Here is a 26,071-nt window from a genome sequence, read left to right as displayed (position 1 = left end):
GTCACTCTTATTTACTGGCGCTACTTGATATTTCTTCTGCGTTTGACACTGTCAACCACAATACCCTTCTTTCTCTCCTCTCACAAATTGGCATCACTGGCACTGCCTTATGCTGGATCCAATCTTTCCTGAAAGACAGGACATACAGTGTCAAGATGGGACACCAAACGTCGAAATCCAGAAATCTATCACAAGGTGTCCCGCAAGGTTCCTTGCTATCATCAACTCTATTCAACGTTTATCTATCTCCTCTTTGTCGACTGCTGGTGAAACTGGATCTCCGTCATTTCATATACGCCGACGATGTACAGATCCTCATCCCCATCTATGATTCTCTCGCTAATGCCCTGAAAACTTGGGATTCGGCCCTTGCTGAAATAAAAAACCTACTCACAGAAATCTGTCTTGCAATAAACACTACCAAGACAGAACTCCTCATCATCACTCCACACAAGAACATTACCGCTAACACCACACCTATCTCAACATCAGACCATCCCCATTTGCAGCAAGTCCGCAGCCTTGGCATTATGATTGATAATCATTTTTCCTTAAAGAATTTCATCTCGACCACAATCAAAAATGGCTTCTTCAAGCTACATACGCTAAAAAGAATTAAACCTCTCTTACATCCACAAGACTTCCGGACTGTGTTACAAGCCACAATACTGCCGAAAATAGACTACTGTAACGCCTTACTACTAGGTCTCCCGAAAAACACAATTCAACCATTGCAGATGCTACAAAACTCTGCTGCTCGCTTACTCACCAATACTCGCCGACACGAACACATCACTCCAGCTTTCATGTTCCTGCAGCTTACAGGATTACATTCAAAGTACTATCCCTCATTCATAAATCAATACATAACCAAGAGATGCAATGGTTCTCCGATCAGTTTATATTCCGTACATCTAATAGACCAATAAGAAATATCCTCCAAGCTAAACTTGCCTCTACGCCTCTTAAACACATCAAACACGTGACCACAAGAGACCGTACTTTCTCCATAGCTGGTATCAACATCTGGAACAAAATGCCCATGGACTTGCGTCTCGAACCCTGCCATAAAACTTTCAAACAAAACCTGGTTGTTTGAACAAGCTTTCACGCAATGATCATCGATTAATCGGAAATACCGTTTTCCTGTTTACGTTTCACTAGCTACCTGTTCCAGCTTTGTTATTGAATTAGAATATGCATTTGTTCTTTATAGTTAAAGGAGTTATATTAAGCACTCCGGAGTTCCGTTATTCATGTTAAGCCTGTTGCTGTCATCTGTTTTCTTCCTGTAAAGCCTGTTGTATGTAAAGCATGTTGCTAATTTATTGTTTACTGTAAACCGCGGTGATGTATATTTTTACGTGCCGCGGTATATAAAAATCAGTAAATAAATAAACAAACAAGTCCATATAAGTGGGTTATGTACTCCAACCAGCAGATGGCGATCGAGAACAAGAGGATTGCTGATGTCACTTCTTATATATCTCCATGCTATTACTAGCCTGCCTGTATTTCTGTAACAAGCCAACTGAGGATGTTAATAGAACTATAATAGTTATTATAATTATGTTTATCAAGATCATTTTGAGCATCTTTAAACTAATGCACTTCCAGAAAACTGAAGAAGAAGCAATGTAGGAAACCACTCAATGCAGCAAAGCATAGGAAGCCATAATGCTTTCCAACCCTGCTTATTTACCTGTGAAAAACATTTGCTGCAAGGCACAGAGTGAATGAAGACACTAAAGATAGCAATAGCTGAGAAAGGGTCCCGATCTGATTGTATTCAAGGAAAGCAAATTATCATGTAAATATTAATTTCACTTTCATCTAGTCAGACCCGTCCAGACAAATGGGATGTACCCAAGCTACTCCCTACAAGGGTAGGATGCTGTCAGAGGTCACCACAAAATTGTTGAGGCAACATATGCTACCGCTGCAGCCTTGACAACCAGACTGCAATGTCCAGAAAGGGATGCAATATAACCCAAGATACTACTCTACAAATCTCCAAGAGAGCAACTGCAACTCCTCATGAAGAAACTTAAGCCCTCATGTAACACCCCCAAATCTAGTTTGGCAATTGAGTACCAGACTCCACATAAACACCTGTAGGCATCTCAGTCTAGAGGGCCACTATAACTACTGCATGCCACATTTTTCCTCACTCCACTATACAGAACACCTATTAGATCAGACCTCCCGAAAAAAGCTAGAGATCCTGAGATTTTATAAAGGATGTCACCTTATGGCCAAGGATCGAAGCAGCATGCATTCTTCCAAAAGGGTCAACTTGCTACATAAAAAGCAGGAACTTGACTGATTAAAATGGAACTCCTTTTTGTAGAAAGGAAGGAACCATGAGAAGTTGGTCCCAGCCCTTGAAAAGAAAAGTGTGTATTAGTAGGAAGAGCAGCTTCAGCATAAGCAATTTAGCAAACATAAACTTCAAAAAGAGCAAATTGTGATCCTGCCAAGAAAAATAAAACTAAATTTCTGGTCCAAAGTGGAACCAGAAGCCACAGAATAAGTCTAATGTGCTTAGCACCTTACAAAAATAAAGTTGAAAAACATCCAGATTAGAAGACAGTAGGCTGTCTTGCATACGCTCCCTAGCAATAGAGGGCCACCCCATGAGCACCTTCATAGCCAATCCTCAAGAAAGACCTTCTCACTAATATCCAGAATGAAGAGACTGATGTGTTTCTAGGAGCTGGGCATCGTGATGAACGCCAATATTGAAAAGACTCCAAAATGCACACAGAGACAAAAGAAATGGAAAATGTTCTAGTCAGGAGTGTAGCCATCACAGCCTGAGAATAGCCATTCCTCATTAAAACATTCCCTTTAAAGGGCCAAATTGTAAGACAGATACAAGCAAAACATCAGATTTTGGAATAGAAACATCTTGTGAGGCAGAGGCTCAGAAGACTGCTGCACAGTTCCCCCAAAAACCAGTGTGTGCACGGACTTCTCCATACTGGAGAAGGTTTTCATGGGTAATGATTCAAATGGACTGGATCAAATCACGCTGAACATAGAAGATGTGGTAGATCTGATTGACAAACTGAAGAGTAGTAAATCACCTGGACCGGATGGTATACATTCCAGAGTTCTGAAGGAACTAAAAAATGAAATTTCAGAACTATTAGTAAAAATTTGTAAACTATCATTAAAATCATCCATTGTACCTGAAGACTGGAGGATAGCTAATGTAACCCCAATATTTAAAAAGGGCTCCAGGGGTGATCTGGGAAACTACAGACCGGTTAGCCTGATTTCAGTGCCAGGAAAAATAATGGAAAGTGTTCTAAACATCAAAATCACAGAACATATAGAAAGACATGGTTTAATGGAACAAAGTCAGCATGGCTTTACCCAAGGCAAGTCTAGTCTCACACATCTGCTTCACTTTTTTGAAGGAGATAATAAACATGTTGATAAAGGTGAACCAGTAGATGTAGTATACTTGGATTTTCAGAAGGTGTTTGACAAAGTTCCTCGTGAGAGGCTTCTAGGAAAAGTAAAAAAAGTCATGGGATAGGTGGCGATGTCCTTCTATGGATTGCAAACTGGCTAAAAGACAGGAAACAGAGAGTAGGATTAAATGGGCAATTTTCTCAGTGGAAGGGAGTGGACAGTGGAGTGTCTCAGGGATCTGAATTGGGACCCTTACTTTTCAATATATTTATAAATGAGCTGGAAAGAAATAAGATGAGTGAGAATCAAATTTGCAGATGAAACAAAATTGTTCAGAGTAGTTAAATCACAAGCAGATTGTGATAAATTGCAGGAAGACCTTGTGCAACTGGAAAATTGGGCATCAAAATGGCAGATGAAATTTAATGTGGATAAGTGCAAGGTGATGCATATAGGGAAAAATAACCTATGCTATAGTTACACAATGTTAGGTTCCATATTAGGTGCCACAATCCAAGAAAAATCTAGGCGTTATAGTGGATAACACATTGAAATTGTTGGTTCAGTGTACTGCGGCAGTCAAAAAAGCAAACCGAATGTTGGAAATTATTAGAAAGGGAATGGTGAATAAAACGGAAAATGTCATAATGTCTCTGTATCGCTCCATGGTAAGAACGCACCTTGAATACTGTGTACAATTCTGGTCGCCGCATCTCAAAAAAGATATAATTGTGATGGAGAAGGTACAGAGAAGGGTGACCAAAATGATAAAGAGGATGGAACAGCTCCCCTATGAGGAAATGCTGAAGATGTTAGGGCTGTTCAGCTTGGAGAAGAGATGGCTGAGGGGGGGATATGATAGAGGACTTTAAGATCATGAGAGGTCTTGAATGGATAGATGTGAATCTGTTATTTACTCTTTTGGATAATAGAAAGACTAGGGGGCACGCCATGAAGTTAGCATGTCGCACATTTAAAACTAATTGGAGAAAGTTCTCTTTTACTCAACGCACAATTAAACTCTGGAATTTGTTGCCAGAGGATGTGGTTAGTGCAGTTAGTGTAGCTGTGTTTAAAAAAGGATTGGATAAGTTCTTGGAGGAGAAGTCCATTACCTGCTATTAAGTAGAAAATAGCCACTGCTATACTAGCAACGGTAACATGGAATAGACTTAGTTTTTGGGTATTTGCCAGGTTCTTATGTCCTGGTTTGGCCACTGTTGGAAACAGGATGCTGGGCTTGATGGACCCTTGGTCTGACCCAATATGGCAATTTCTTATGTTTGACACTTTCTTCCCAAAACCAGTTTTCAGACCCCGTCCCAAACACAGTAACAACTGGACCGCTCGCTGAGAAGCTGAAAGCTCCCCTGAAAGGACTTTGCTCTAATTAGCCAATCAGCCAAAGAACGATACAGTAAAAATTCTTCTTTGTGCAGTATTGCAGTCAATACCACTAGAACCTTTGAGAAGATTCTCAGTTCTGTCACTAACCTAAAGAGCCGTGCCTGAAACTAAAAATGGTGAAGTAACACCACAAATCTGAGAAAATCCCAGTGATCTTTCCAGATTGGAAAAATGAAAAACACCAGTTAGAGCTAAAGCAGTCAGACACTCCCCTTGGTAAGCTGCCTTGAGTGTTGATCTTAAGGTTTACATCCTGAAGTGGGATACCTTTGAGAAGAGGAGGAATCTCTTCCCCAAAACACCAATTCTCAAACACCCTTCACAGCTGGACATGAGCCAGAGAAGTGGAGGGCTTTCTAGTCTAACAAGGTCATAATGATCTGCTCTGAATAGCCCTTCAAATGCAGACTGTGCCTTTCAAGAGCCAAGCCGCAACATAAAAGTGAGCTGCCTGATCCAAAATAATTGGACCTTGATAGATTAGACACGGTAGATGTCAGAATCTTAGGAGTTCATCTACCGCCAGACTTAGATTCACGAACCACAAACAGTGCAGCCATTCTGAAGTTACCAAGATTACTTTCCCTGGGTGAGACTTGTTTTGCCTTAGCAGTCTTCCCAGAATGCCATGGGAGAACCAGAGCGTTGAGACCATCTGAGCCCAACTCCCTCCTGAAACTAAAGAAACTGCACGCCTTGGCATTCTGCTTCAAGTCACTTCACCCACCAGCTCCCATTATCCTGAATCCAGGACACTGCAGCTGAGAAAGTCTTTGAATGTTCTTTGCTCTGGCTACATGACACACTATCAGAGCTGCTAGGTGTTGTTCTACCCAGATAAAACAGTTCCTGGCCTCCTGTGACATTATTAGGCTCCTGGTTCCTCCCTGACAGTTGATATAAGCCACCGTTGGCGCACTGCCCAATAGAGCTTTCCCTGCCCAACTATGCAAAAGTGGAAGAAACTGCAACACATTGTGAACCGCAAGGCAGTTCATTCCAAGAAAAAACAAAGAAGTTTTCACTTCCCATTGTTGATGATGAGCGCAGGAGGGCAGACTGACAGCCATGTGGAAAATAAAGCATTAATTGGCTGTCAATGTCCCCACAGTTAATGAGCTAGGGTCCCCAACCTCCTTCTCAGCCACACCACCTGGGGGATGACCCTAATGGAGGGTGTAAGATGCTTTCTTTCTTGTCAAAAATTCCAGACAGCAGGTTTTACACCTCTACCATTTGCTGGAGAAGGAGAAAAACTGAGAGACTGCAGGTGCTATGCTAACAAAAGGAGTGCTGTGTCAATAAAGCTTTTCTTTATCTCCATCTGTTGGAAAGGGAGCAAAGCCCATTCTGCTGGACAGGAACTTATATATTGTATTATTTTTAGTACATAGGTCTTAGAAGTGGAGTGGGAGTGCAGTAAGGAGGAGTAAAGTAGGGCAGACAGAATATTTATTTAACAGTTCTTATACACCGATGAACGTTGGGAACATCTCATCGGTTGACAAGAAACAAAAATTAGCAACAGGCTTTACAATGAACATAGAACTGAGGGATATAGGGAGGAGGGTGAGATAAGAACTAAGATGGGGGGGTGGCGGCAAAGGGAATGCAAGCTAAATGGGGGAGGAATTAGAGGTAAAAATCAAGAAACAGGGATTACGGAAACCCACATTTATCATCAAATTCTTACAAGGAGGAATTATATACAAATATAGGCAAGAGGAGTTAAAAACAAGTTAAGTTACAATGGGGTATATGAGGTTATGCTGACATATCGTGATTTGGTTTGATTGCATAGGAGAAAATGTTACAAGAAGTATTAAGTTGCAGGGATGTGAAGCACAAAGGGTCGTAAGGGGTGAGTGAAAGGGGTGGAATAAGCAAGGAAGTGGTGAAGGCCTGAGCAAGGAAGAGGGGAAGGCGTGAAGTTAGGTGTAAGCCTGCTTGAAGAGCCAAGTCTTAAGGCTCTGCTTGAATAAATAGTGATAAGTGCTTGAATAAATAGTGATAAACGAAATTAAAGGGCAAGATAAGAGTAAGGAGAGGAAATAATGAGACAAGTTCCATACAGTAGGTGCTAAATAGGTGAAAATACATGAAAAATAGATAATTGAATTAAGTTAGGGGAAATATTTTTAACTTTCATGTTATGCTCTAATCCAGGGGTGCTCAAACCAGTCATGGGGGGGGGGGGGGGGGGCACCCAGCCAATTCGGTTTTCACGATCACTAATGCATTAGATGTATTTACATGCAGCATCTCCTATGTATGCAAACATCCCTCATGCATATCCATTAGAAATATCCTGAAAATCCGACTGGCTGGGGGGGCGCGAGCATCGGTTTAAGCCCCTATTCTAATCCTTTTGGTTTACCTGGCCTGATGGTTATTTGTAGCTCTGGGCTAGAAACCTCAAACCAATCTACATCTAGTTTTCCATTCTATCGCCAGCCGAGATGTGCAGTAGTCGGTGTTCTTGTCCGTAATACTGCCGACAGCTGCCTACTGATCGCTTTCTATGCACCGGTGTCAAAATATGACGCCATGAGCCAGAATGCCGATTAAAGTCCGACACTCTGCGGACAGGGCAGATTTAGCAAAGTAGATCCATTGTTCTGGATATTAAAAAATAAAAATAAAAATATGCAGTGCAGTAAGGGTCACATGGAAGTCTTTGGCTGCTAGCTTACATCAGCTATGTTTTCATTCTTACGTCCCTGTCCCCCAATGCAGACTCTACCTAAGCGTCGCGCCGGAACACGGCTGCAGCGCAAGAGGCTACAGCACTAAACTTCCCCATTCGAATCTTTGTGAACCCATCCACCGCTGCTCCCGCCCACCCTCACCCTGTCGGCCAATGCCCGGCTCCTCCGCAGCTCTTAAGGTGCCTACGTCACTGCGCCGCCCCCGCAAAGCATGACAAGAGTATCGTCCTTCTCCGCCATTGGCCGGGCTCCCCTTTCCCCTTCCCCGCTGCCCAATGGGGGTTGGTGCTCGCGGACGCGCGAGGTTTGATTTCGCTTGCCTGTGCCGTGGCCTGTTCTGCCCTTCGTTGCAACTGTTGGAGAGGAGAGGCTGGTGCTCGGTAGAGGGTGAGAGAGATCATTTCGCCTCCCACCAAAAAAACAAAACATCAAATCTGGGGGGGAGAGCGTTATAGTGCACTTCCGCGGCAGTGTGTGGGGGTCGGGCCAGCGCGCGCCACTCATCTTCTTGTCCCTACTAGGAGGGACGATGGGGCGGGAGGGGATTCTTTCTGGCTCTCGCGTCACAAGGGAGGAGGGTCGGCAGTTGCACAGAGGTGATCCCCCACCTTCTCCGGGTGTGCACCTATATGTTATGAGATTTCGATGGTTTTATCAGGTGGTGGCAGCTATTTGTGATGCAAGAAAGCCCTTCCTAGACACTCATCATTGAGTATTTGGCAGGAATTTAAAAAAAAACAAAAAACCACCTAAATTGCAAGATGGTTCATCTTAAAAAGGGGAAAATGGCACTCCCATCTACTCCAAAGTGATGTTGATGTACTGAACTCTGCCACCGGTGAGAGAGGTGAATTTGCCAGATGTGGATTGGAGTGAGTGCCTGTTAGTTAATATTTAATGCAAAAATTGCAGAATCATCCATTTCGGGTGCAGAAATCTGAGGGGGGATTGTATATGATGGAGGGTGAGATACTGATATGCACCAATCAGATGTGAGAGCTTAGCATGCACCGCAAGGTAGCGAAACTGAAAAGACCAGAGCCACAGAGATGCTAGTTGCATAGGGAGAGGCATGACCATTAGAAGACGAATTAAGCTCTGGAATTTGTTGCCAGAGGACGTGGTTAGTGCAGTTAGTGTAGCTGGGTTCAAAAAAGGTTTGGATAAGTTCTTGCAGAAGTCCATTAACTGCTATTAATCAAGTTTACTTAGCTAATAGCCACTGCTATTAATTGCATCAGTAGCATGGGATCTTCTTGGTGTTTGGGTATTTGCCAGGTTCTTGTGACCTAGTTTGGCCTCTGGAAACAGGATGCTGGGCTTGATGGACTTTGGTCTGACCCAGCATAGCAATTTCTTATGTTCTTAGGTGATAAAATATCTGTGCAGGTCTTTGGTGAGGCTCGCCTAGAGTATAGTATCCAGTTCTGAAGGCCCTACTTCAAATGGATACTGATAGGATGGAGGCAGTCCAGAAAAAAACTACCAAAAAGGTGCAGGATCTACTCCAAAAATGCTATGAAATGACGATTAAGGTCCGAAATGTGTATACTTGAGAGGAGAGACCGAGACATAGGGCAGAGATCTTCAAATACCTCAAAAGTACTAATGCATAAAAAGCAAAACATTTTTCAGAGGAAAGAATGCTCTAGAAAAAAAAGAGTATTTGTTTTTATTTATCCAAACTGTCTATCCCATGCTACTGATGCTAGTAATAGCAGTGGCTATTTTCTAAGTTAACGTCATTAATAGCAGGTTATTATTTAATGCAAGGACTTATCCAAACCCTTTTTAAACTCAGTTCCACTAACTGAATAAACCACATCCCCTGGCAACAAATTCCAGAGTTTAATTGTGCATTGAGTGAAAAAGAACTTTCTCCAATTAGTTTTAAATGTGCTACATGCTAACTTCATGAACTGAGTGTGATTATTTGATTTTTAGAAAACTGTTGAAGAAAATGCTGTTCAGTCTTTTTTTTAGATGATATTGTTAGTATTTTAATTAAGAAATGGTTTTACTTTGTATATGTATATGATTATTTTTGGCTTTTATCTTTGTAATCCACATTGATCATATTATTAATTTTTTTGGATTTTATAGAATATAGGAAGTGTTAATAAATTTGTTTTCTAGACATGTGATGTCATCACTTCCCACACTAGTTGGGTGAATTGTATAAGGGCATGGAAAGTGAGTTACTCAGGTTTTCATATTTTTGCTTTTGCTGGCAGCTAAAATAATGTATTCATTTTCCACCGAGGATTTTCTCACATCTCCTCTTGCTTTCTCAGTCCATGTCTTTTAATTACGGTGGGCAAGTTAAAATCCTTACCAAAGAATACTATGTTTAAAAGACCAACTTTCGTCTGCCTCCCCTCCTCTCTGGAGGTCAGATCGGCAGCAGGCTGACAGCGTGAGGACACAGTAACCTGAGGCTGCTGCTTCTCTTCTCTCTCCTTTGCTTCCTGATTATAAAGAAAGTGTGCATCATAGGGTAAGAGCAGCCAAAGGGCCAGAAAGCTCATGCTTGGCGTCTTCCCACCCTGCTGGCCAACCACCAGTCTGCCCAACAGTACTGGGCCCCAAGAAGCTATGAGGAACCTGGAGAGATGGAAGAGAGAGAGAGAGGAGCCCAGGCGTATGGGAGATGGATAGAATGTTTGAAGGAGCAGGGGACATGACGGAAGTTTATAAAATCACGAGTTGGGTAGAACGGATACCTAAAGGATGGTTATTTACCTTTTCAAATAATACTAAAACAAGGGGACATTCCATGAAACTAGCCGCCAGCAGATTCAAAACAGATAGTGTGCTGAGAGAACATGTACTATCAAGCTGCGGAATCTGTCGCCATAGGACATGATCAAGGCGACTAACATAGTGAGGTTTAAACCGGGAACAGTCCATTCCACATTATTAGCCAGGTATCCCTGGGAGTGAGTAAGAAATAAATCTACTCTCCCAGGCACTTGTGACCTTGGCTGGCCGCTGTTTGAGACAGGATGCTGGGCTCCATGGAACTTGAGATGAGCCAGCTTGGCACTTCCTACGTTCTTAGAAGAACTTAAGGGGAGAAATGGAGAAGTCCCTAAGCAAACAGGGGTAGACAGAGAAGACCTAGATAAAGGGGAGAGAGGGTAGGTGAAGAAGAACTTGAAAGAAGCTGAAGGGAGGGGGAGAAAGAGATGGAAAGATGAGTTAGATCTGCCTATGTGTATCACATCTGAAATCGGAGGAATTCCTTTTTCTATGCGTGGCCAGATTGGAAAACCAGACAATTGTATGTCTTGTTCTTACTTAAGGAAGGCATAGGGAAATTTCTTAAAAGAAGAAAATACATGAGCCCCCTTTCTTTAAATGATTAAAGTGACCTGTGACTTCTTTGCTTGACCAGTTTTGGTTCTGTATGACCATCAGGTATTTGGGAAAATGTTAACATTGAGATGGGATTGTATTTAAAGAGCCCAGATTTCAAAACTGTCTGTGGTACACCATTTGCATGTGGTAGTGGACCCAAGGAGAGTTTTGCTAATATGTTTCAAACTGGATGGCAGGAACTTCCGCCATGCGGTTTATAAAATGCTACTTATTTTGCCACAAAAATATACGTGCATATTTCAGTATTTATTTTTTTATTTTATTTATTTAAGGTTTTTCTATACCGGCATTCATGATAAGATCATATCATGCCGGTTTACATATAACAGGGGGTGCAAAAACTGTTCTTTTAACAAGTGCAACGGAAGCAAAAGTTACAATAAAACAAGGTTGTAGAACTGGGAGAGGAAGGAAATAAGGATAGTAGCGTAAAAATTTACAGAGGTAACTTATTTACATTGTGCAGTGATGTCTCTTTATGGATATTAACATTGTGCAGTGAGGTCTCTCAATGGATATTTGACTCCGGAAAGGCTTGCCTGAATAGCCAAGTCTTAAGTTTTTTTTTGAATGTTGGTAAGCAGGGTTCAAGTCTAAGGTCCGGTGGTAAGGTATTCCAAAGAGAGGGGCCCGCTGTAGAAAAGGCCCGGTCTCTGAGTGCCTTATGGAGTGTAGATTTAGTTGGAGGAACGGTCAGGGAGCCTTTGTAGGCGTCTCTGATAGGTCTGGATGATGAGTGCATTCTGAGGGGGATTTGGAGGTTGAGAGGGGCCTGTGAGTGGATGGATTTGTGGATGATGGTGATGGACTTGTGTAGGATTCTGTAGTGTATTGGCAGCCAGTGAAGATTAGATAGAATTGGCGAGATGTGGTCTCTTCTTCTGGAATTTGTCAGAATTCTGGCTGCCGCGTTCTGTAGCATCTGAAGTGGTTTTATGTATGAGGCTGGGAGACCTAGCAATATTGAATTGCAGTAGTCCATCTTGGAGAAAATTACTGATTGCAAGACTGTTCTGAAGTCATGAAAGTGTAGTAGTGGTTTCATTCTCTTGATTACCTGCAGCTTGTAGAAGCAGTTCCTGGTTGTATTGTTTATAAATGCTTTTAGGTTCAGGTGTTTGTCTATTACTACCCCTAGGTCTCTTGCATGTGTAGCAATGGTGTTAACTGTTGCAGAGTGTGGGGAGTTGCTATTTTCAGGGGAGATGAGGAGGAGTTCTGTTTTGGCCGAGTTTAGAATCAGGTTTAGGTTAGCGAGGAGTTGGTTGATCTCTTGTAGGCAGTTTTCCCAGTATTTGAGGGTTTTAGAGATGGTTTCTTTGATGGGTATCAAGATTTGTACGTCGTCGGCGTATAAGAAATGTTTTAGTTGTAGGTTGGTTAACAGTTGGCATAGAGGAAGAAGGTATATGTTGAAAAGGGTTGGGGATAGTGAGGAGCCTTGAGGAACTCCTTGTGAGGAATTGTAGCGGGGAGATTCTTTATTATTGATTTTAACTTTGTAGCCTCTGTTACAGAGGAAAGACTTGAACCAAGTGTAAGCAGAGCCTGTAATTCCAATGTCTGAAAGGCGGTTGAGGAGGGTGGCATGATTGACCGTATCGAAGGCTGCCGACAAGTCCAGTAGAATTAGTAGGAACGATTGTCCTTTGTCCAAGCCCATGGTGAGATGGTCAGTTAGTGATAAGAGAAGAGTTTCAGTGCTTAAGGTCTTGCGGAACCCGTATTGTGTGGGGTGAAGTATTTCATGATCTTCGAGGTAGGTAGAGAGTTGCGAATTGACCAGTTTTTCCAGGATCTTTGCTACAAAGGGTAGATTTGAGATTGGGCGGAAGTTGTTTGGGTTCATGGGGTCCAGATCTGGTTTCTTTAGTAGAGGTTTAAGAGAAGCTGTTTTTAGTGCCTCTGGGAAGATTCCCTGTGTTAAGGAGCAGTTTATAATGTCCGCAAGTGGTTTAGAGATGGTTTCGGGTATTAACAGAAGAAGTTTTGACGGTATTAGATCGAAGGGATGCGATGAAGGTTTCATTTTCTTTAGCAGGGATTGGATCTCTAAGGCGGTGGTAGGTTCAAACGTGTCCAGTGAGATTGTCTTGTTGGGGATGTGTAGGGGGTTAGTCAGAGGGGTGGGGTTAGGTGGGAGGAGGGTTAAGAGATTGGAGATTTTATTTTGGAAAAATAGGGCTAGTTCATTTGCTTTAGCTTGTGCTTGTTCACTAGGGAAGGAATGAGAGTTAGGTTGAGTTAGTTCGGATACGTAGGAGAAGAGGGCTCTTGCGTCAAAGATAATGTCGTGGATCTTGAGAGCGTGGAAATCTCTTTTTGCCTTTAGAGTGTTGTTCCTGTAATGGTTGAGGGCAGATTTGTAAGTAGACAGGGTACTGGCACAAGGGGTTTTGCGCCATAGGCTTTCCTTTTTTCTGAGGGTTTGTTTGAGTTTCCGTAGGTCCTTGGTGAACCATGGTTGTCTCTTATGTGAATTCAGGTTGAGTATTTTTGTTGAAAGAGGACATAATTTATTTGCTATTTCCTCTGTGATATTGCTCCAGGATGATATGGCTGCGTTGGGGTCTGCAAGGTTTAAGTTTGGAAGTTCTTTAGCCAGGTGGAAGTTAAGGTCATCGGAAGAGCAAGATCTTCTGTAAGGGAATGGAGATTGAGGGGATTGAGGTTTGTGGGTTTCTGTCATTAAGAAGGTGGCGGAGATTAATGAGTGATCTGACCATGGGACTGGAGTGCAAATGGGATGGGATGAGTGCTTGATGCCGGAGTTTGTGAAAATGAGGTCCAAAGTGTGGCCTGCCTTGTGGGTGGGCTTATTGATAATCTGTTGGAAGCCCAAGGCTGAGAGTGTGGAGAGGAGGGTTTCACAGTTGGTTGTGAGTGTGGTGTTATTGACATGAAGGTTGAAATCTCCTAGGATCAAGGCGGGGGAGTCCAGGTTTATGTGTTTTGCAATTACTTCTATTATGATGGAGGCATCTGCGTCTAGGAGTCCAGGAGGGGCATAGACTAAGAGGATTTGGAGTTCGTTGGTTTTGAATAGGCCTATTTCCAATTTTGAGTCTGATTTTATTGGGAGTTGGGAGGCTCTCATTTCTTTTTTGGTTGCTAGCAGTAGGCCTCCTCCCCTTTTCTTTAATCGGGGGAGGGAGAAGAAGTCGTACATCTGTGTGGGTAGTTGATTTATTAGGGTTATATCTGTTGGTTTAAGCCAAGTTTCTGTTATGGCACAGAATATATTTGGCACATATATTTGTAATGCAGGAACACACATGCTTTCTCCGATAAGACAAGTGAAGAAAGAATTTGAAATGAAGTAGGCCGTAGATGCAAAAACTCATAATAACTTTTTTTTTTTTTTTTTAAATATATCCGAAGCAAGAAACCTGTGAGGGAGTTGGTTGGACCATTAGATGACCGAGGGGGTTAAAGGGGCTCTTAGGGAAGATAAGGCCATTGCAGAAAGACTAAATGAATTCTTTGCCTCCGTGTTTACTAATGAGGGTGTTGGGGAGATACCAGTTCCGGAGATGGTTTTCAGGGGTGATGACTCAGACGAACTGAACGAAATCACTGTGAACCTGGAAGATGTAGTAGGGCAGATTGACAAACTAAAGAGTAGCAAATCACCTGGACCGGATGGTATGCATCCTAGGGTTCTGAAGGAACTCAAAAATGAAATTTCAGATCTATTAATTAAAATTTGTAACCTATCATTAAAATCATCCATTGTACCTGAAGACTGGAGGGTGGCCAATGTAACCCCAATATTTAAAAAAGGCTCAGGGGGCGATCTGGGAAACTATAGACCAGTGAGCCTGACTTCAGTGCTGGGAAAAATAGTGGAAACTATTCTCAAGATCAAAATTGTAGAGCATATAGAAAGACATGGTTTAATGGAACACAGTCAGCATGGATTTACCCAAGGGAAGTCTTGCCTAACAAGTCTGCTTCATTTTTTTGAAGGGGTTAATAAACAATAATTGTAAAGGTTTGCGCATAATAACACATAATTAAAGGTGAATTGATCGATGTGTATTTGGATTTTCAGAAGGCATCTGACAAAGTCCCTCATGAGATGCTTCAAAGAAAACTAAAAAGTCATGGGATAGGAGGCGATGTCGTTTCATGGATTGCAAACTGGCTAAAAGACAGGAAACAGAGAGTAGGATTAAATGGCCAATTTTCTCATTGGAAAAGGGTAAACAGTGGATTGCCTCAGGGATCTGTACTTGGACCGGTGCTTTTCAATATATATATAAATGATCTGGAAAGGAATACGACGATTGAGGTTATTAAATTTTGCAGATGAAACAAAATTATTCAGAATAGTTAAATTACAAGTGAAGTGTGATACATTACAGGAGGACCTTGCGAGACTGGAAGATTGGGCATCCAAATGGCAGATGAAATTTAATGTGGACAAGTGCAAGGTGTTGCATATAGGGAAAATAACCCTTGCTGTAGTTACACGATGTTAGATTCCATATTAGGAGCTACCACCCAGGAAAAAGATCTAGGCATCATAGTGGATAATACTTTAAAATCGTCGCCTCAGTGTGCTGCAGCAGTCGAAAAAGCAAACAGAATGTTAGGAATTATTAGGAAGGGAATGGTTAATAAAACGGAAAATGTCATAATGCCTCTGTATCGCTCCATGGTGAGACCGCACATGGAATACTGTGTACAGTTCTGGTCGCCGCATCTCAAAAAATATATAGTTGCGATGGAGAAGGTACAAAGAAGGTCAACCAAAATGATAAAGGGGATGGAACAGCTCCCCTATGAGGAAAGGCTGAAGAGGTTAGGACTTTTCAGCTTGGAGAAGAGATGGCTGAGGCGGGATTTGATAGAGGTCTTTAAGATCATGAGAGGTCTTAAACGAGTAGATGTGACTCGGTTATTTACACTTTCGAATAATAGAAGGACTAGGGGGCATTCTATGAAGTTAGCAAATAGCACATTTAAGACTAATCGGAGAAAATTCTTTTTCACTCAACACACAATAAAGCTCTGGAATTTGTTGCCAGAGGATGTGGTTAGTGCAGTTAGTGTAACTGGGTTCAAAAAAGGTTTGGATAAGTTCTTGGAGGAGAAGTCCATTAACTGCTATTAATTAAGTTTACTTAGGGAATAGCCACTGTTATTAATTGCATCAGTAGCATGGGATCTTCTTAGTGTTTGGGTAATTGCCAGGTTCTTGTGGCCTGGTTTTGGCCTCTGTTGGAAACAGGATGCTGGGCTTGATGGACCCTCAGTCTGACCCATCATGGCAAATTCTTATGTTCTTATGTTCATTTTATAAAAATATGTGCATATATTGTATGTGGGCAACAATTGTAAAGGTTTGCACGTAATACATCATTAAATGCTGAGCCATGTTTTTTTTATAAAATACGCCTTTCTCCGCTTCTGTAAATACTTACTTGTGCATGGACTTGGAATCACCTAGATCCATGAGCACTGCACCCAGACCTCCCATCCAAAAACTGTAGACCAAAGACAAGTGCAATTTCAATCACGCAGGTTAATCAGTAGGTGTATAAGTGTTTGGAGAAGTGTGGTAATGTATGCTTACTTAAGGCTTACAAAATAGCTACTTGTGTGCCTGCTTTAGAACCACATCCCTAGATCACCCTCTGTTCACATTTATGCTCGACACTGCAGGTTCGTGCGTACTCTCCAAGTTTATAAGAGTATATATGTACATATATGCTAATTTTACCCGTGCAGTCCCCATTACCTCCAGAATGAGACATGGGCCTCTCTTTCCACCAAAAGGCAAGGAGGCTCTTGTGGCAGTGGACGGCAGTCCCTCCTATGACATTAAGGGGATGATTTTGACTGGCAGCAGTACCGCAAAAATGAAAAATGTAATAAGCTGATTCTCTTGGTTTGCTTGAATGTTATAATTTTTGTTGTCCTATGGTTTGTAACATCCTCTCAGTGCCTCAATAAAAATGATTTTGGGGAAAAAAAAATGTAATATGATGGTTTAAAAATTAGAATCTGAAAGGAAAAAGCACCAGATTTCAGTTTTGTTTTGTTTTTTCTTTGGAAGAGAGAGCTATGTTGTGCCATGCACTGCATTTTAACACCAGTGTGTTTATTGCTCCTTTATACCCCGGAAAAGCGATTCTAAGATGGATTTTCTCATTGCAGTTGTACACAGGTCCTGAGCTCCTCTGAAAAAGATGTGAAGACCTCGTGTTCCATGCGGCTGAACCCCCAACGGCGCAGTGTAAATGTCTCTGCTGCTGGGTCTTATAAGGGAGCTGTTAGACTACTTTGGTGTACCAGCGGACCGGGTAAGATGCTTCCTTCACCCCTGTCAGAAGGGATTTACATTCTGTGCTTCTGGAGACGAGACTGGAAAGGTGGACTCCGTAGCATGCCGAATATTTTCCCTTCAGCACTTGCTCACTCTGCCCCCCAGCCGCTGACACCCTCCCAACCCCTGGTGAGTGCACACTGACCACCCCACCTCCATGCAGCTCTCTCTCTCTCTCCCCCACTCATTCATTCCACGCTCTCTCCTCCCTCCCTATTCATTCATCCTGCAACCTCTCCCCTATTCACTCCTCCCTGTACTTTCCAGTCCCGACCGACCACTCCCCACCCTCTCCTTTCTTGTCTCCCCTTAGCCCTGTCAGTCTCCTGCTATACTCACCCCCATTTTCTGGAGCGATGCAGCAGCAGCATGAACATCTGTATCTATATTCATTTGGCACCGCCTGGGGAGCCCTCCGGTCCTTTGGCACTGGGCCTGCTCCGCCAGCCCCATTCTTACCCTCGTGTCCACCTGCTCTTTCTGTCTGTGCTTAATCTTACACAAATAACCTTTCATTTGCCTGGAAAGTTATGCGCTGGAGTTCCTGGCCACATCATCGGGCACATAAGCTTTGCCTACCGTACACTAAAGAAAATCTACAAATCCTTATTTGTAAGCGCGGGTGATGCACTTACTAAAAAACATCAGGCATTGGGCTAACTTCGCTTTCCTTATTTTCAAAATTGAGAGTGTGGAGGCAATGGACTTTCAAAATGTATTTTTTTTTTCCCGTCCGAAAATAAAGTAAAGAGTAAGTTTTGTTACTTCGTCTGCCCTGCTCGTGTCTCTGGGGAGTTCCAGGAGTTAAGAAGGCAGTTGCAGCATGGAGAGTTGAGCAGCCGTTTGGCTAAGCCCCACTCACAGGCTTCTCCTTTTTTTGGGCGCGTGGTAGGCCGCGAGGTGTTTTCACGTGTTTTGTGCTGTGAGCCATCATTGCAGACCTGCGCGCCTGTTTGTTTCCCCCTAATTATACTGGGCGCTCGGATTGGCCTCCTAGTTGGACGTTCAGCCTAGGCACGAATACTTGCGCGCAAAGTTTTATGCGCACTGTCTTTCTGTATCCATTTTGGATGCGGGTTTATGCGCGCCTATTCTAGGCACGAGCTTTTATCGCTCTGCGCACCTACAGCTATGGCGCTGCAGCAAAGAAGCCTAAGCGCTTATCTATTTGTGCTATATCAGGGCCATTCAGCTAGAGCTTTCTTTAAGCCTGTGTCAGTGCTGCCTCGGGGAGATTTACCCTCTTGTGATTTTGCCGACGATGGTCCGTATCCTCAGTCTGAGGGGAGTGGGCCAAGACATGACAGGGGTGTCCCCTCCCTTGATTGAGCCACAGGCTGAGTTGTCATGAGTCGCTGGCTCTCAAGACATCAGGTTCGGGCCTATGGGGCCTGGAATGGACCTGTCCTTTTCCTGGGTAGAATTCTTCCAGGGATGGCAGACGTTTCTAGAGGTCCGGTCTTCTGAATCTGCTCTGCCTACGAAGGTTGGTCTGTGCGCTCCAAGTGCTCCTCCACCTGTCTCCGTGGCGCAATGCGGCCTGACTAAATTTGAATGCAGGTGAATCAGGATGATACAGATGTGATGGGGAACATTCCTCCAGATTTGGAGCCCTTTCTTTCATAGAGATGAGTTGCCAGGTTTGATCTCTCAGGTCTTGAAGACGCTCGGAGTGGCTGGGCCTGACTCCTTGGGGATGCAGAAGGTGGTTCCTATTTTGGTCCCCTATGCAAGACTTCTTGTATCCTTCCCCTCCTGAATGTAATCCAAGAGTTGATTGATCTGGAATGAAATGCGCCAGATGCATCTTTTAAAGGAGGACGCGGCTTGGCGGGTTTATACCCCTTGGACCCACAGGCCAGAGAGCAGTTGTTTCCCTAGGCTGGATACCTTGGTGTGTTCTGTCATGAAACCTCCCTCTACCAGGATAGTGGTATGTGCGGCACTGAAGGATACTCAAGATTGAGACTATCCTAAAGTATATCCTTTGAGGCGTTGTTGGCCTTATAGGGGTGAGGCGGACTCCAGAGGTGAAGCCCCCACAGTCTTCTCAGTGAAGGTTTGCGGGCTCGTCTGTTGGTTCAGAAGATAGGTGGCGTCTGTCCTTTTTTTTATCACAGTGGGTCCACATTACTTTGGATCAATGTGTTCTCAAAGTTATTCAGGAAAGGTAAGCTCTAGAATTTCCTCACATTGCTCTGGATGCCTTCATGATCTCTCCATGTAACTTTCCTCTGAAGTGGATATAAGTGGAAGCGTCATTACAATGACTGTTAAACCTGAAAGTGGTGATTCCCGTTCCTGAATCGCAGGCCATTATTCCATTTATTTTGCCATGCCCAAGAAGGAATGTTCGTTTCAGCACATACTGGATCTCAAGGGCACCAATTGATATTTGAGTCATGCATTCCAGTGTCAAAACAGTGCGCACTGTCATGATGGCAGTTCATGCAGGGGAGTACCTTATGTCTCTGAATCTGAATGAGGTGTATCTGCATATTCCCATCCATCGGGAACATCAGCAGTTCCTATGATTTGCTAATCTGCAACTCATTACTAGTTTCAGGCCTTGCTTTTCAGGCTAGCCCTGATGACCAGGACCTTTTTCATAGTGGCAGCAGCGGCTTTCCACTAGGAGGGCATTCTAGTTCACTCCTATCTGGAAGACTGGTTGATTCGAGCCAAGACTCTGGAAGAGAGTCTTCTGCTTTCCGCAGGGTGGGTTCCTTGCTACAGGAACTAGGCTCGGTGGTGAATCTAGTCCAAAAACAATTTACAGCCATCTCAGACCCTTGACTATCTCAAGGTTCAATTCAATACAAGGCAGGGCAGAGTATTTCTGCCGGAGTCTCAAATCCACACGTTGATGCTACAAGTTCTAACCCTGCAAAACTCTTGTTTGTTAGACCATGGGGTCTTATCTGGGGTTGATGGCTGCCGCATTAGAAGTGGTTCCCTGGCTGAGGGTACATATGTGCCCTCTTCAGTGCACGTTGCTCTCCCGATGGAATCCACAGTAGAAGAACTATGCAGTAAGGGTGTTCCTCGTATTAGAGGTGAGATCCCAGTTGGACTGGTGGTTTCAGGCGGATTATTTCAGGAAAGGAATTTTCTTGATGACAATGGATTGATTGGTACTCAAGTCAGATACGAGCTTCTGGTACTTGGGGGGGGGGGCCCCCTCACTGACAGGAGTTAGTGGTGCAAGGGCACTGGAACGCGGCAGAGTGGCAGTGGAACATCAACAAACTGGAGGCACAACGGTTCAGTTGGTGTGCCTGCGGTTCGCCAAGCAGCTAGAGCAGCATTGCCTAAGCTTATCCGCCTTTCACATTGATGGAAAGGACAATGACAGAGCTGATTTCCTCAGCAGGAGAAACTTGGATCCAGGAGTGTGGGAGCTGATGGATGAGGCTTTTCAGCTCCTGGTGAACGGCAGGAGACTACCGGATCTAGACCTGTTGGCGAACCTCAACAACACACAGGTTCCACGCTTTTTCAGTCGCAGACGGGACCTAGATGGTATGGGCATTAATGCTTTTGTTCAGGAATGGTGACGCAGTGCTCTTCGTATGTGCTTCCGCCCTGACCTCTGATATGCAGGTTGATCAGAAGATTGCAAGTCAAACCAACGCTATCCTGTTAGTGGCTCCAGATTGGGCTTGAAGACTGTGGTACACTGATCTCCAGAGCCTTCTGGTGTACAGTCCCTTCAGGGTACCATCTGATGGCTCTGTTACGTCAGGGGTCCATTCGGCACGAGGATCTGGGTCGATTCTGTCTTGCGGTCTGGCCATTGAAAGGGCTCGGTTGTTAAAGCGAGGTTTTTCACTTGCAGATCAATCCCAGACCTGTCCTCAGCTGCTGATGTTTAAATTTGTGGTTAGCCTTCTTCGGGCGAGCTATGCAGAGTATGATTCCTGGTAAGTGGCTTCTCTAGTCCTTGATTTGCTAGAAATGTTCCTCCTTTTGGCTGAGTTCAGTGTCCTTGTGGTTGAGAAACATGAATTGTTGACTATTGATAATAATGTTCAAGTATAATCAGTTTTGTCCACAGTTTGGCTTTTCCAGAGATTACTGGAGGAATGATGTCGGGGCGGGGCTATATGGCCGTGACATCAGCTTTTGCGCCACCTCCATCTGCTGGCAGAGGGATATAATCCACTCATTGGTATCAACCTGCCCTTACTAAAGGAAAGGAAATTATCAGGTAAGTAGTAATTTCTCCGTGTGGAGGAGGAGAGATAGAGCTGCATGGGTGTGGTATGAAGGGTATTTTTGTGCCAGGGAGTAAATGCACTCATCATGTACTCATGCCACTCTTCCTTCAAGAGAAGTTAGTGGGGAGGAGAGGGCCACGAAAGTACAGGATCACAGCATTTTGCCTCTGGTGAGTACGTGCTGGAAGTTGGGAATTCTTTGGAAAATGTTGTATACTCTATGGCACACATCTTTCTAATCTTGTTTTTTTGTTTGTTTTATACTGTTCTTATTTTGCCTACATTTTGTTGTTTATTTTGCTCTTTTTGTGGTGTGGTGTTTGCTTTTTTTTTGCTCATTTTTTCACTTTTTATCTTTGTTTGGCTCCCTGCCCCTGCCTTTTCCTCTCGTCTATGACTTTCCAGCCTCACCTGGACTTTGGTGGAAATGTCTTTTGCCAGCCTGATCCAGGGGCAGTCTCTCTTCCTAAGCTGACAGTAGTGCTGGCGGCAGCAGCACTCTTCCTCCCAGGATCTTGGCTGGCAGTGTCTTCTGGCAAGGTCCAGATCGGCAGCTCTCTCTTTCCCCGGGCCCAGGCCAACAGCTTCAGTGCACTTTCCCTGGGCTTAAAGCAGTGGCGCCTTCTCTTCATCGCTGGCAGAGCGTTTTTGTCTTTTATTGGGTCCTGAAGAGGCCCAGCAACTCTTTCCGAGCTTGGTATGGCATCAGGCACAAAGTCTCAAGTTTTAGGCGGCCTGGCACTTGGAATTTTTCCGGCCCTTATAAATAGAGTCGTCGGTAGTCAAGGACCTCTTGGCCTACCTAATCTCTTCTGCTTACTGAGATGCCTAAATGTCCCTTCCTTGCTCTAACCGTTCTCCTCTATATTGCCTGATATTTTACAATTCTGTACCTTAATGTTAAACATTTTTTGTCTTTTGCCAGCTTCTGACACAATTATGGGAAAGGTACGCCAGCAGCCGAAGCATTGTCTGTGCAATTAGAACTCATCTTCCTTCGACCCCCTTCTCACGCACTGCCTTCCAGGTATATTTTCTGCTTTTGCTGATGAGAATATTAACCACCAGAGCAAGGGCAGTGCTTGAATTGAGAGGGAAAAAAGTGCAGGGTGAAGGAGAAATAAGAACATAACTTCCATACTGGGTCAGGCCAAGGGTCCATCAAGCCCAGTATCTCACTTCCAACAGTGGCCAAACCAAGTCGCAAGTACCCAAACATTAAATAAATCTCAAGCTACTATTGCTTATTAATTAATAGCAGTTTATGGATTTTTCCCCTAGGAATGGTGGACTTCAGGGAGCTATAGGAAGGGTAGAGATGCCAGGGGCTCAGGAAGGACTTGAGCTGGTAGGCAAGAAGCAAACTGGTGCAAACGTCCAGGTACCACGAGAGATGGTCAGAAGGCCAAGGTCATGTGCTAAGCTGTCAATAGCCGCCTCAGTTGCCTTCTCCCTACTGATTAATGACCCACATAGTGTATGAATATTGCAGTGGTGTTATCAAACCTTTCTGCCAGGCCAGGAAACTACTATCTTAATTGTAACTTGTAATAAAAAGGACAAACTGTGCTAATTCAAGAAATGCAAGAGGTATAGGAAATTGAAGTGACGTAGAGGACAACATTTGAAAGCCAATTACCTGGCTAAAAATGTTTACTCTCGTAAATCACCCACCAGGAATTTGGCCCTTTTGTCAGTGCAGTTTAAAGTCCATGCATTTTTGCATAGTACAAGTGCTTTCCTCTGCCTTAAAAAGAGGAGTTTCTGGGAGTGCATTGAGGGTGGCAAGCAGCAAGGACTGATTTTCCACTCTCCATGTGTTATTTTCCATTCTCCTTCAGCAGAAGAAGGTGCAAAGATTTCTCCAGGATAGTATCCATGTGCTTTGGAAACTTGGCGCTAAGCTCATGGGTGAAATGTGTCCAAGTGAGGGCAATTTGAAAGCTGCCCCCATAATATGTACAATAGCCTCATTGATCAGCAGTTATTGATGAACCACAAGTAATAATAAGTCACATTAAATGGAGCCAAGAGTTTGCACTCCAAATTTTACTTAGGGAATAGCCACTGCTATTAATTGCATCAGTAGCATGGGTTCTTCTTAGTGTTTGGGTAATTGCCAGGTTCTTGTGGCCTGGTTTGGCCCCTGTTGGAAACAGAATGCTGGGCTTGATGGACCCTTGGTCTGACCCAGCATGGCAATTTCTTATGTTCTTAACACCAAAGGAGATGCAAAAAGAATTGAAAAGGTCCAAACTTAATGATTGTGTATAGGAAACAGAATTTCTTTAATTCAATGCGGCAACTCCATTGCTCAAATGTCAAACCATAGCAGTTCTCTTTAGGGTCCCCCGACATGGACCCCGTGTTTCGCCCGAAGGCTGCGTCGGGAGGGGCAGGTTACATTTTTTTAAACTGAAACGTAGAAGGCACACGTGTAAATATTCATAATAACAGGAACACAAAAGACTGGTACATACTTTCAAATTTATGCCGATAAAGCATACCTTAATTGCAGAGTGACATTCACGAAGCTGACAAGGCAAGGTGAGCGGACGGAAAAGACAGAGCCTGACATTTTAAAGGAAACAGTTTTGGCGTGAATAACTGAACCAATGGGAGGATAGTAAACCAGAGCATGACAGCCAATCAGAGAGCAGTGAAATAAAAAAATAAATAAAAATGAGAACCACAGCTATATATTGCCGGTTGTTACTCAATTTCACTATTCATTCCCTTCGGATGGAGACAATCAAGTTTATAAATCCACTTCTGCTCCCTGCGAATTAACGTCTCGGAAAAGTTGCCTCTCCGAGACAGTGGAAGCAACACGTCAATAATAAAATACTTGAGGTCATTTTCCAAATGCCCTAAAGTGAGCCAGTGTGTAACTAAGGGGGCAGTTTCTCGGCCGGTTCTGATGTTTGAACGATGTTCAACAATTCGTGTCCGAACCGGCTGGCTAGTTTTCCCAACGTAAAGTTTAGGGCACGGGCAGAGAATCACATAAATCACTCCCCGGGATTGACATGTCATGGAAAAGTTTAAATGGTACTTTTTATGTGAAATGGGATGTTCGAGGACAGCGCAATGTCCACATGGTTGGTGGCCAGAAGGACTCTGTGAACCTGACAGCGAGGGGTCTTAGAAATGTGAGTGAACCAGAATGTCTCTGAGCTTTCTGCCACGGCAAAACGAAAGGCATAGAGGGCAGTCAGATACCTTATGTAGGGCTATCATGGACCAATAACATTTTATGACTGAGGTGATATTTCTCACATGGGTCGAAAAAGGTAAAATACAATTAATACATGGATAAATAGAAGTTCCCGATTTACATAAAGAGCTCTTTTAAACGCTCTACGAAGGACATGTTGGGGGTACCCTCTCTCCCTGAACCTAAGCAGCATCTGCTTAGCTTGGAGTACAAAGTCTGCCCATGAAGAGCAAAGATGTCAGTCTGAGTGGTTGACCAGCCAGAATATTCACCCTTAAGGCAGATGGATGATGGCTATCGAACCTTAGCAGTGTGTTATGGTCTGTGTATTTGCGAAAAATAGATGTTGTAAAAATTCCATCTTCAATGACAACTTGTACATCCAAAAAAGAGATTTTGGATGAATCAATAGAAACATTGAACTGTAAATGCTCACTACAGCTGTTGAGCCAATCTAGGAATAGTAAAAATTGAATATCCATCCCATGTCTATGTAACAATGCCATGAGAAAATGAATGGTGACCATGAGGAGGGATAGATGAAATCCTCCTCAAATTTGCTTACATAAAGACAGGCTGAACTGGGTGCCATGGTGGCCCCCATGGCAGTCCCTTTTATTTGTTGATGTATAGTAGTCTGGAATTGTAAATAGTTCCTGGTAAGAGCTAACTGTGTGAGAGAGAGTGAAAAGGATATAGAGATGCAGCAGGCGCTGATTCAAAATGTCCTCCATTAACATCAATGCTTCTTCTTGGACAATATTAGAGTACAGGGATATGAGGTCTAGGGTGACCAAAAAACATGCATTCGAAGGAGGGGGAAATGATTTCCAAAATGCTGATGAGGTGGTTAGAATCTCGGACGTAGGACCGGCTTTTGCAGACAAATTGTGAGAGAGATTCCAAAACCGATCCTATGCCAGAGACGATGGGGTGTCCAGGGGGGGTTGGTTAGAGTTTTGTGTATTTTGGGGAGAATGTAGGAATTTTAGGAAATTCAATTTGTAAAAAAGCAGCCTCCCGGGGAGTAACCTGGTGTAAGTCCAAGGCTTGTTTGTACAACATTTTTAATTGCTTGTAATTCATGTGTTGGATCAGAGGCTAATGGGACATAAAAATTAGTGTCCAATAGTTGACGTGTTACTTCACCGACATAATTATCCCTATCTAAGACCACAATGCCACCCCCTTTATCAGCAGGTTTGATAATAATTGTAGGATCATCTGTCAAACTTTTAATGGCCGCTTTCTCATCCTTTGAAATATTATAATGTTTTACCTTCAGTTTCTGGGGCAAGTGCTAGATATCTGATTGTATTAATTTTTCAAAGGTGAGCAAAATTGGGTCCATGGGTCCCGGGGGGAGCCATCTGGACTTCTT

At 43.5% G+C, this 26,071-nt stretch overlaps 1 protein-coding gene across 3 annotated transcripts in view; it reads left to right on the top strand.

Moving 5' to 3' along the window:
• Positions 1-7,761: 7,761 nt before the first annotated feature.
• Positions 7,762-26,071, top strand: part of MTFR2 (mitochondrial fission regulator 2) — a 65,607-nt gene continuing 47,297 nt past the window's right edge. For 2 of the 3 annotated variants that reach the window (XM_029596621.1, XM_029596619.1), the window contains exons 1-3: positions 7,762-7,925; positions 17,085-17,230; positions 22,399-22,500. In XM_029596621.1, coding sequence (XP_029452481.1) covers positions 17,168-17,230; positions 22,399-22,500 — 165 coding nt within the window. In that variant the 5' untranslated portion in view covers positions 7,762-7,925; positions 17,085-17,167. Of the gene's footprint in view, positions 7,926-8,129; positions 8,411-17,084; positions 17,231-22,398; positions 22,501-26,071 lie in introns of those variants that run through there. The other variant, XM_029596620.1, reaches the window with a different exon arrangement.

This window comes from Rhinatrema bivittatum, chromosome 3 (assembly GCF_901001135.1).
Source record: "Rhinatrema bivittatum chromosome 3, aRhiBiv1.1, whole genome shotgun sequence".
Classification (NCBI taxonomy): Eukaryota; Metazoa; Chordata; class Amphibia; order Gymnophiona; family Rhinatrematidae; genus Rhinatrema; species Rhinatrema bivittatum.
The sequence above is the reverse complement of the archived record's forward strand: the minus strand, read 5'-3'. Positions and strand labels throughout refer to the sequence as shown.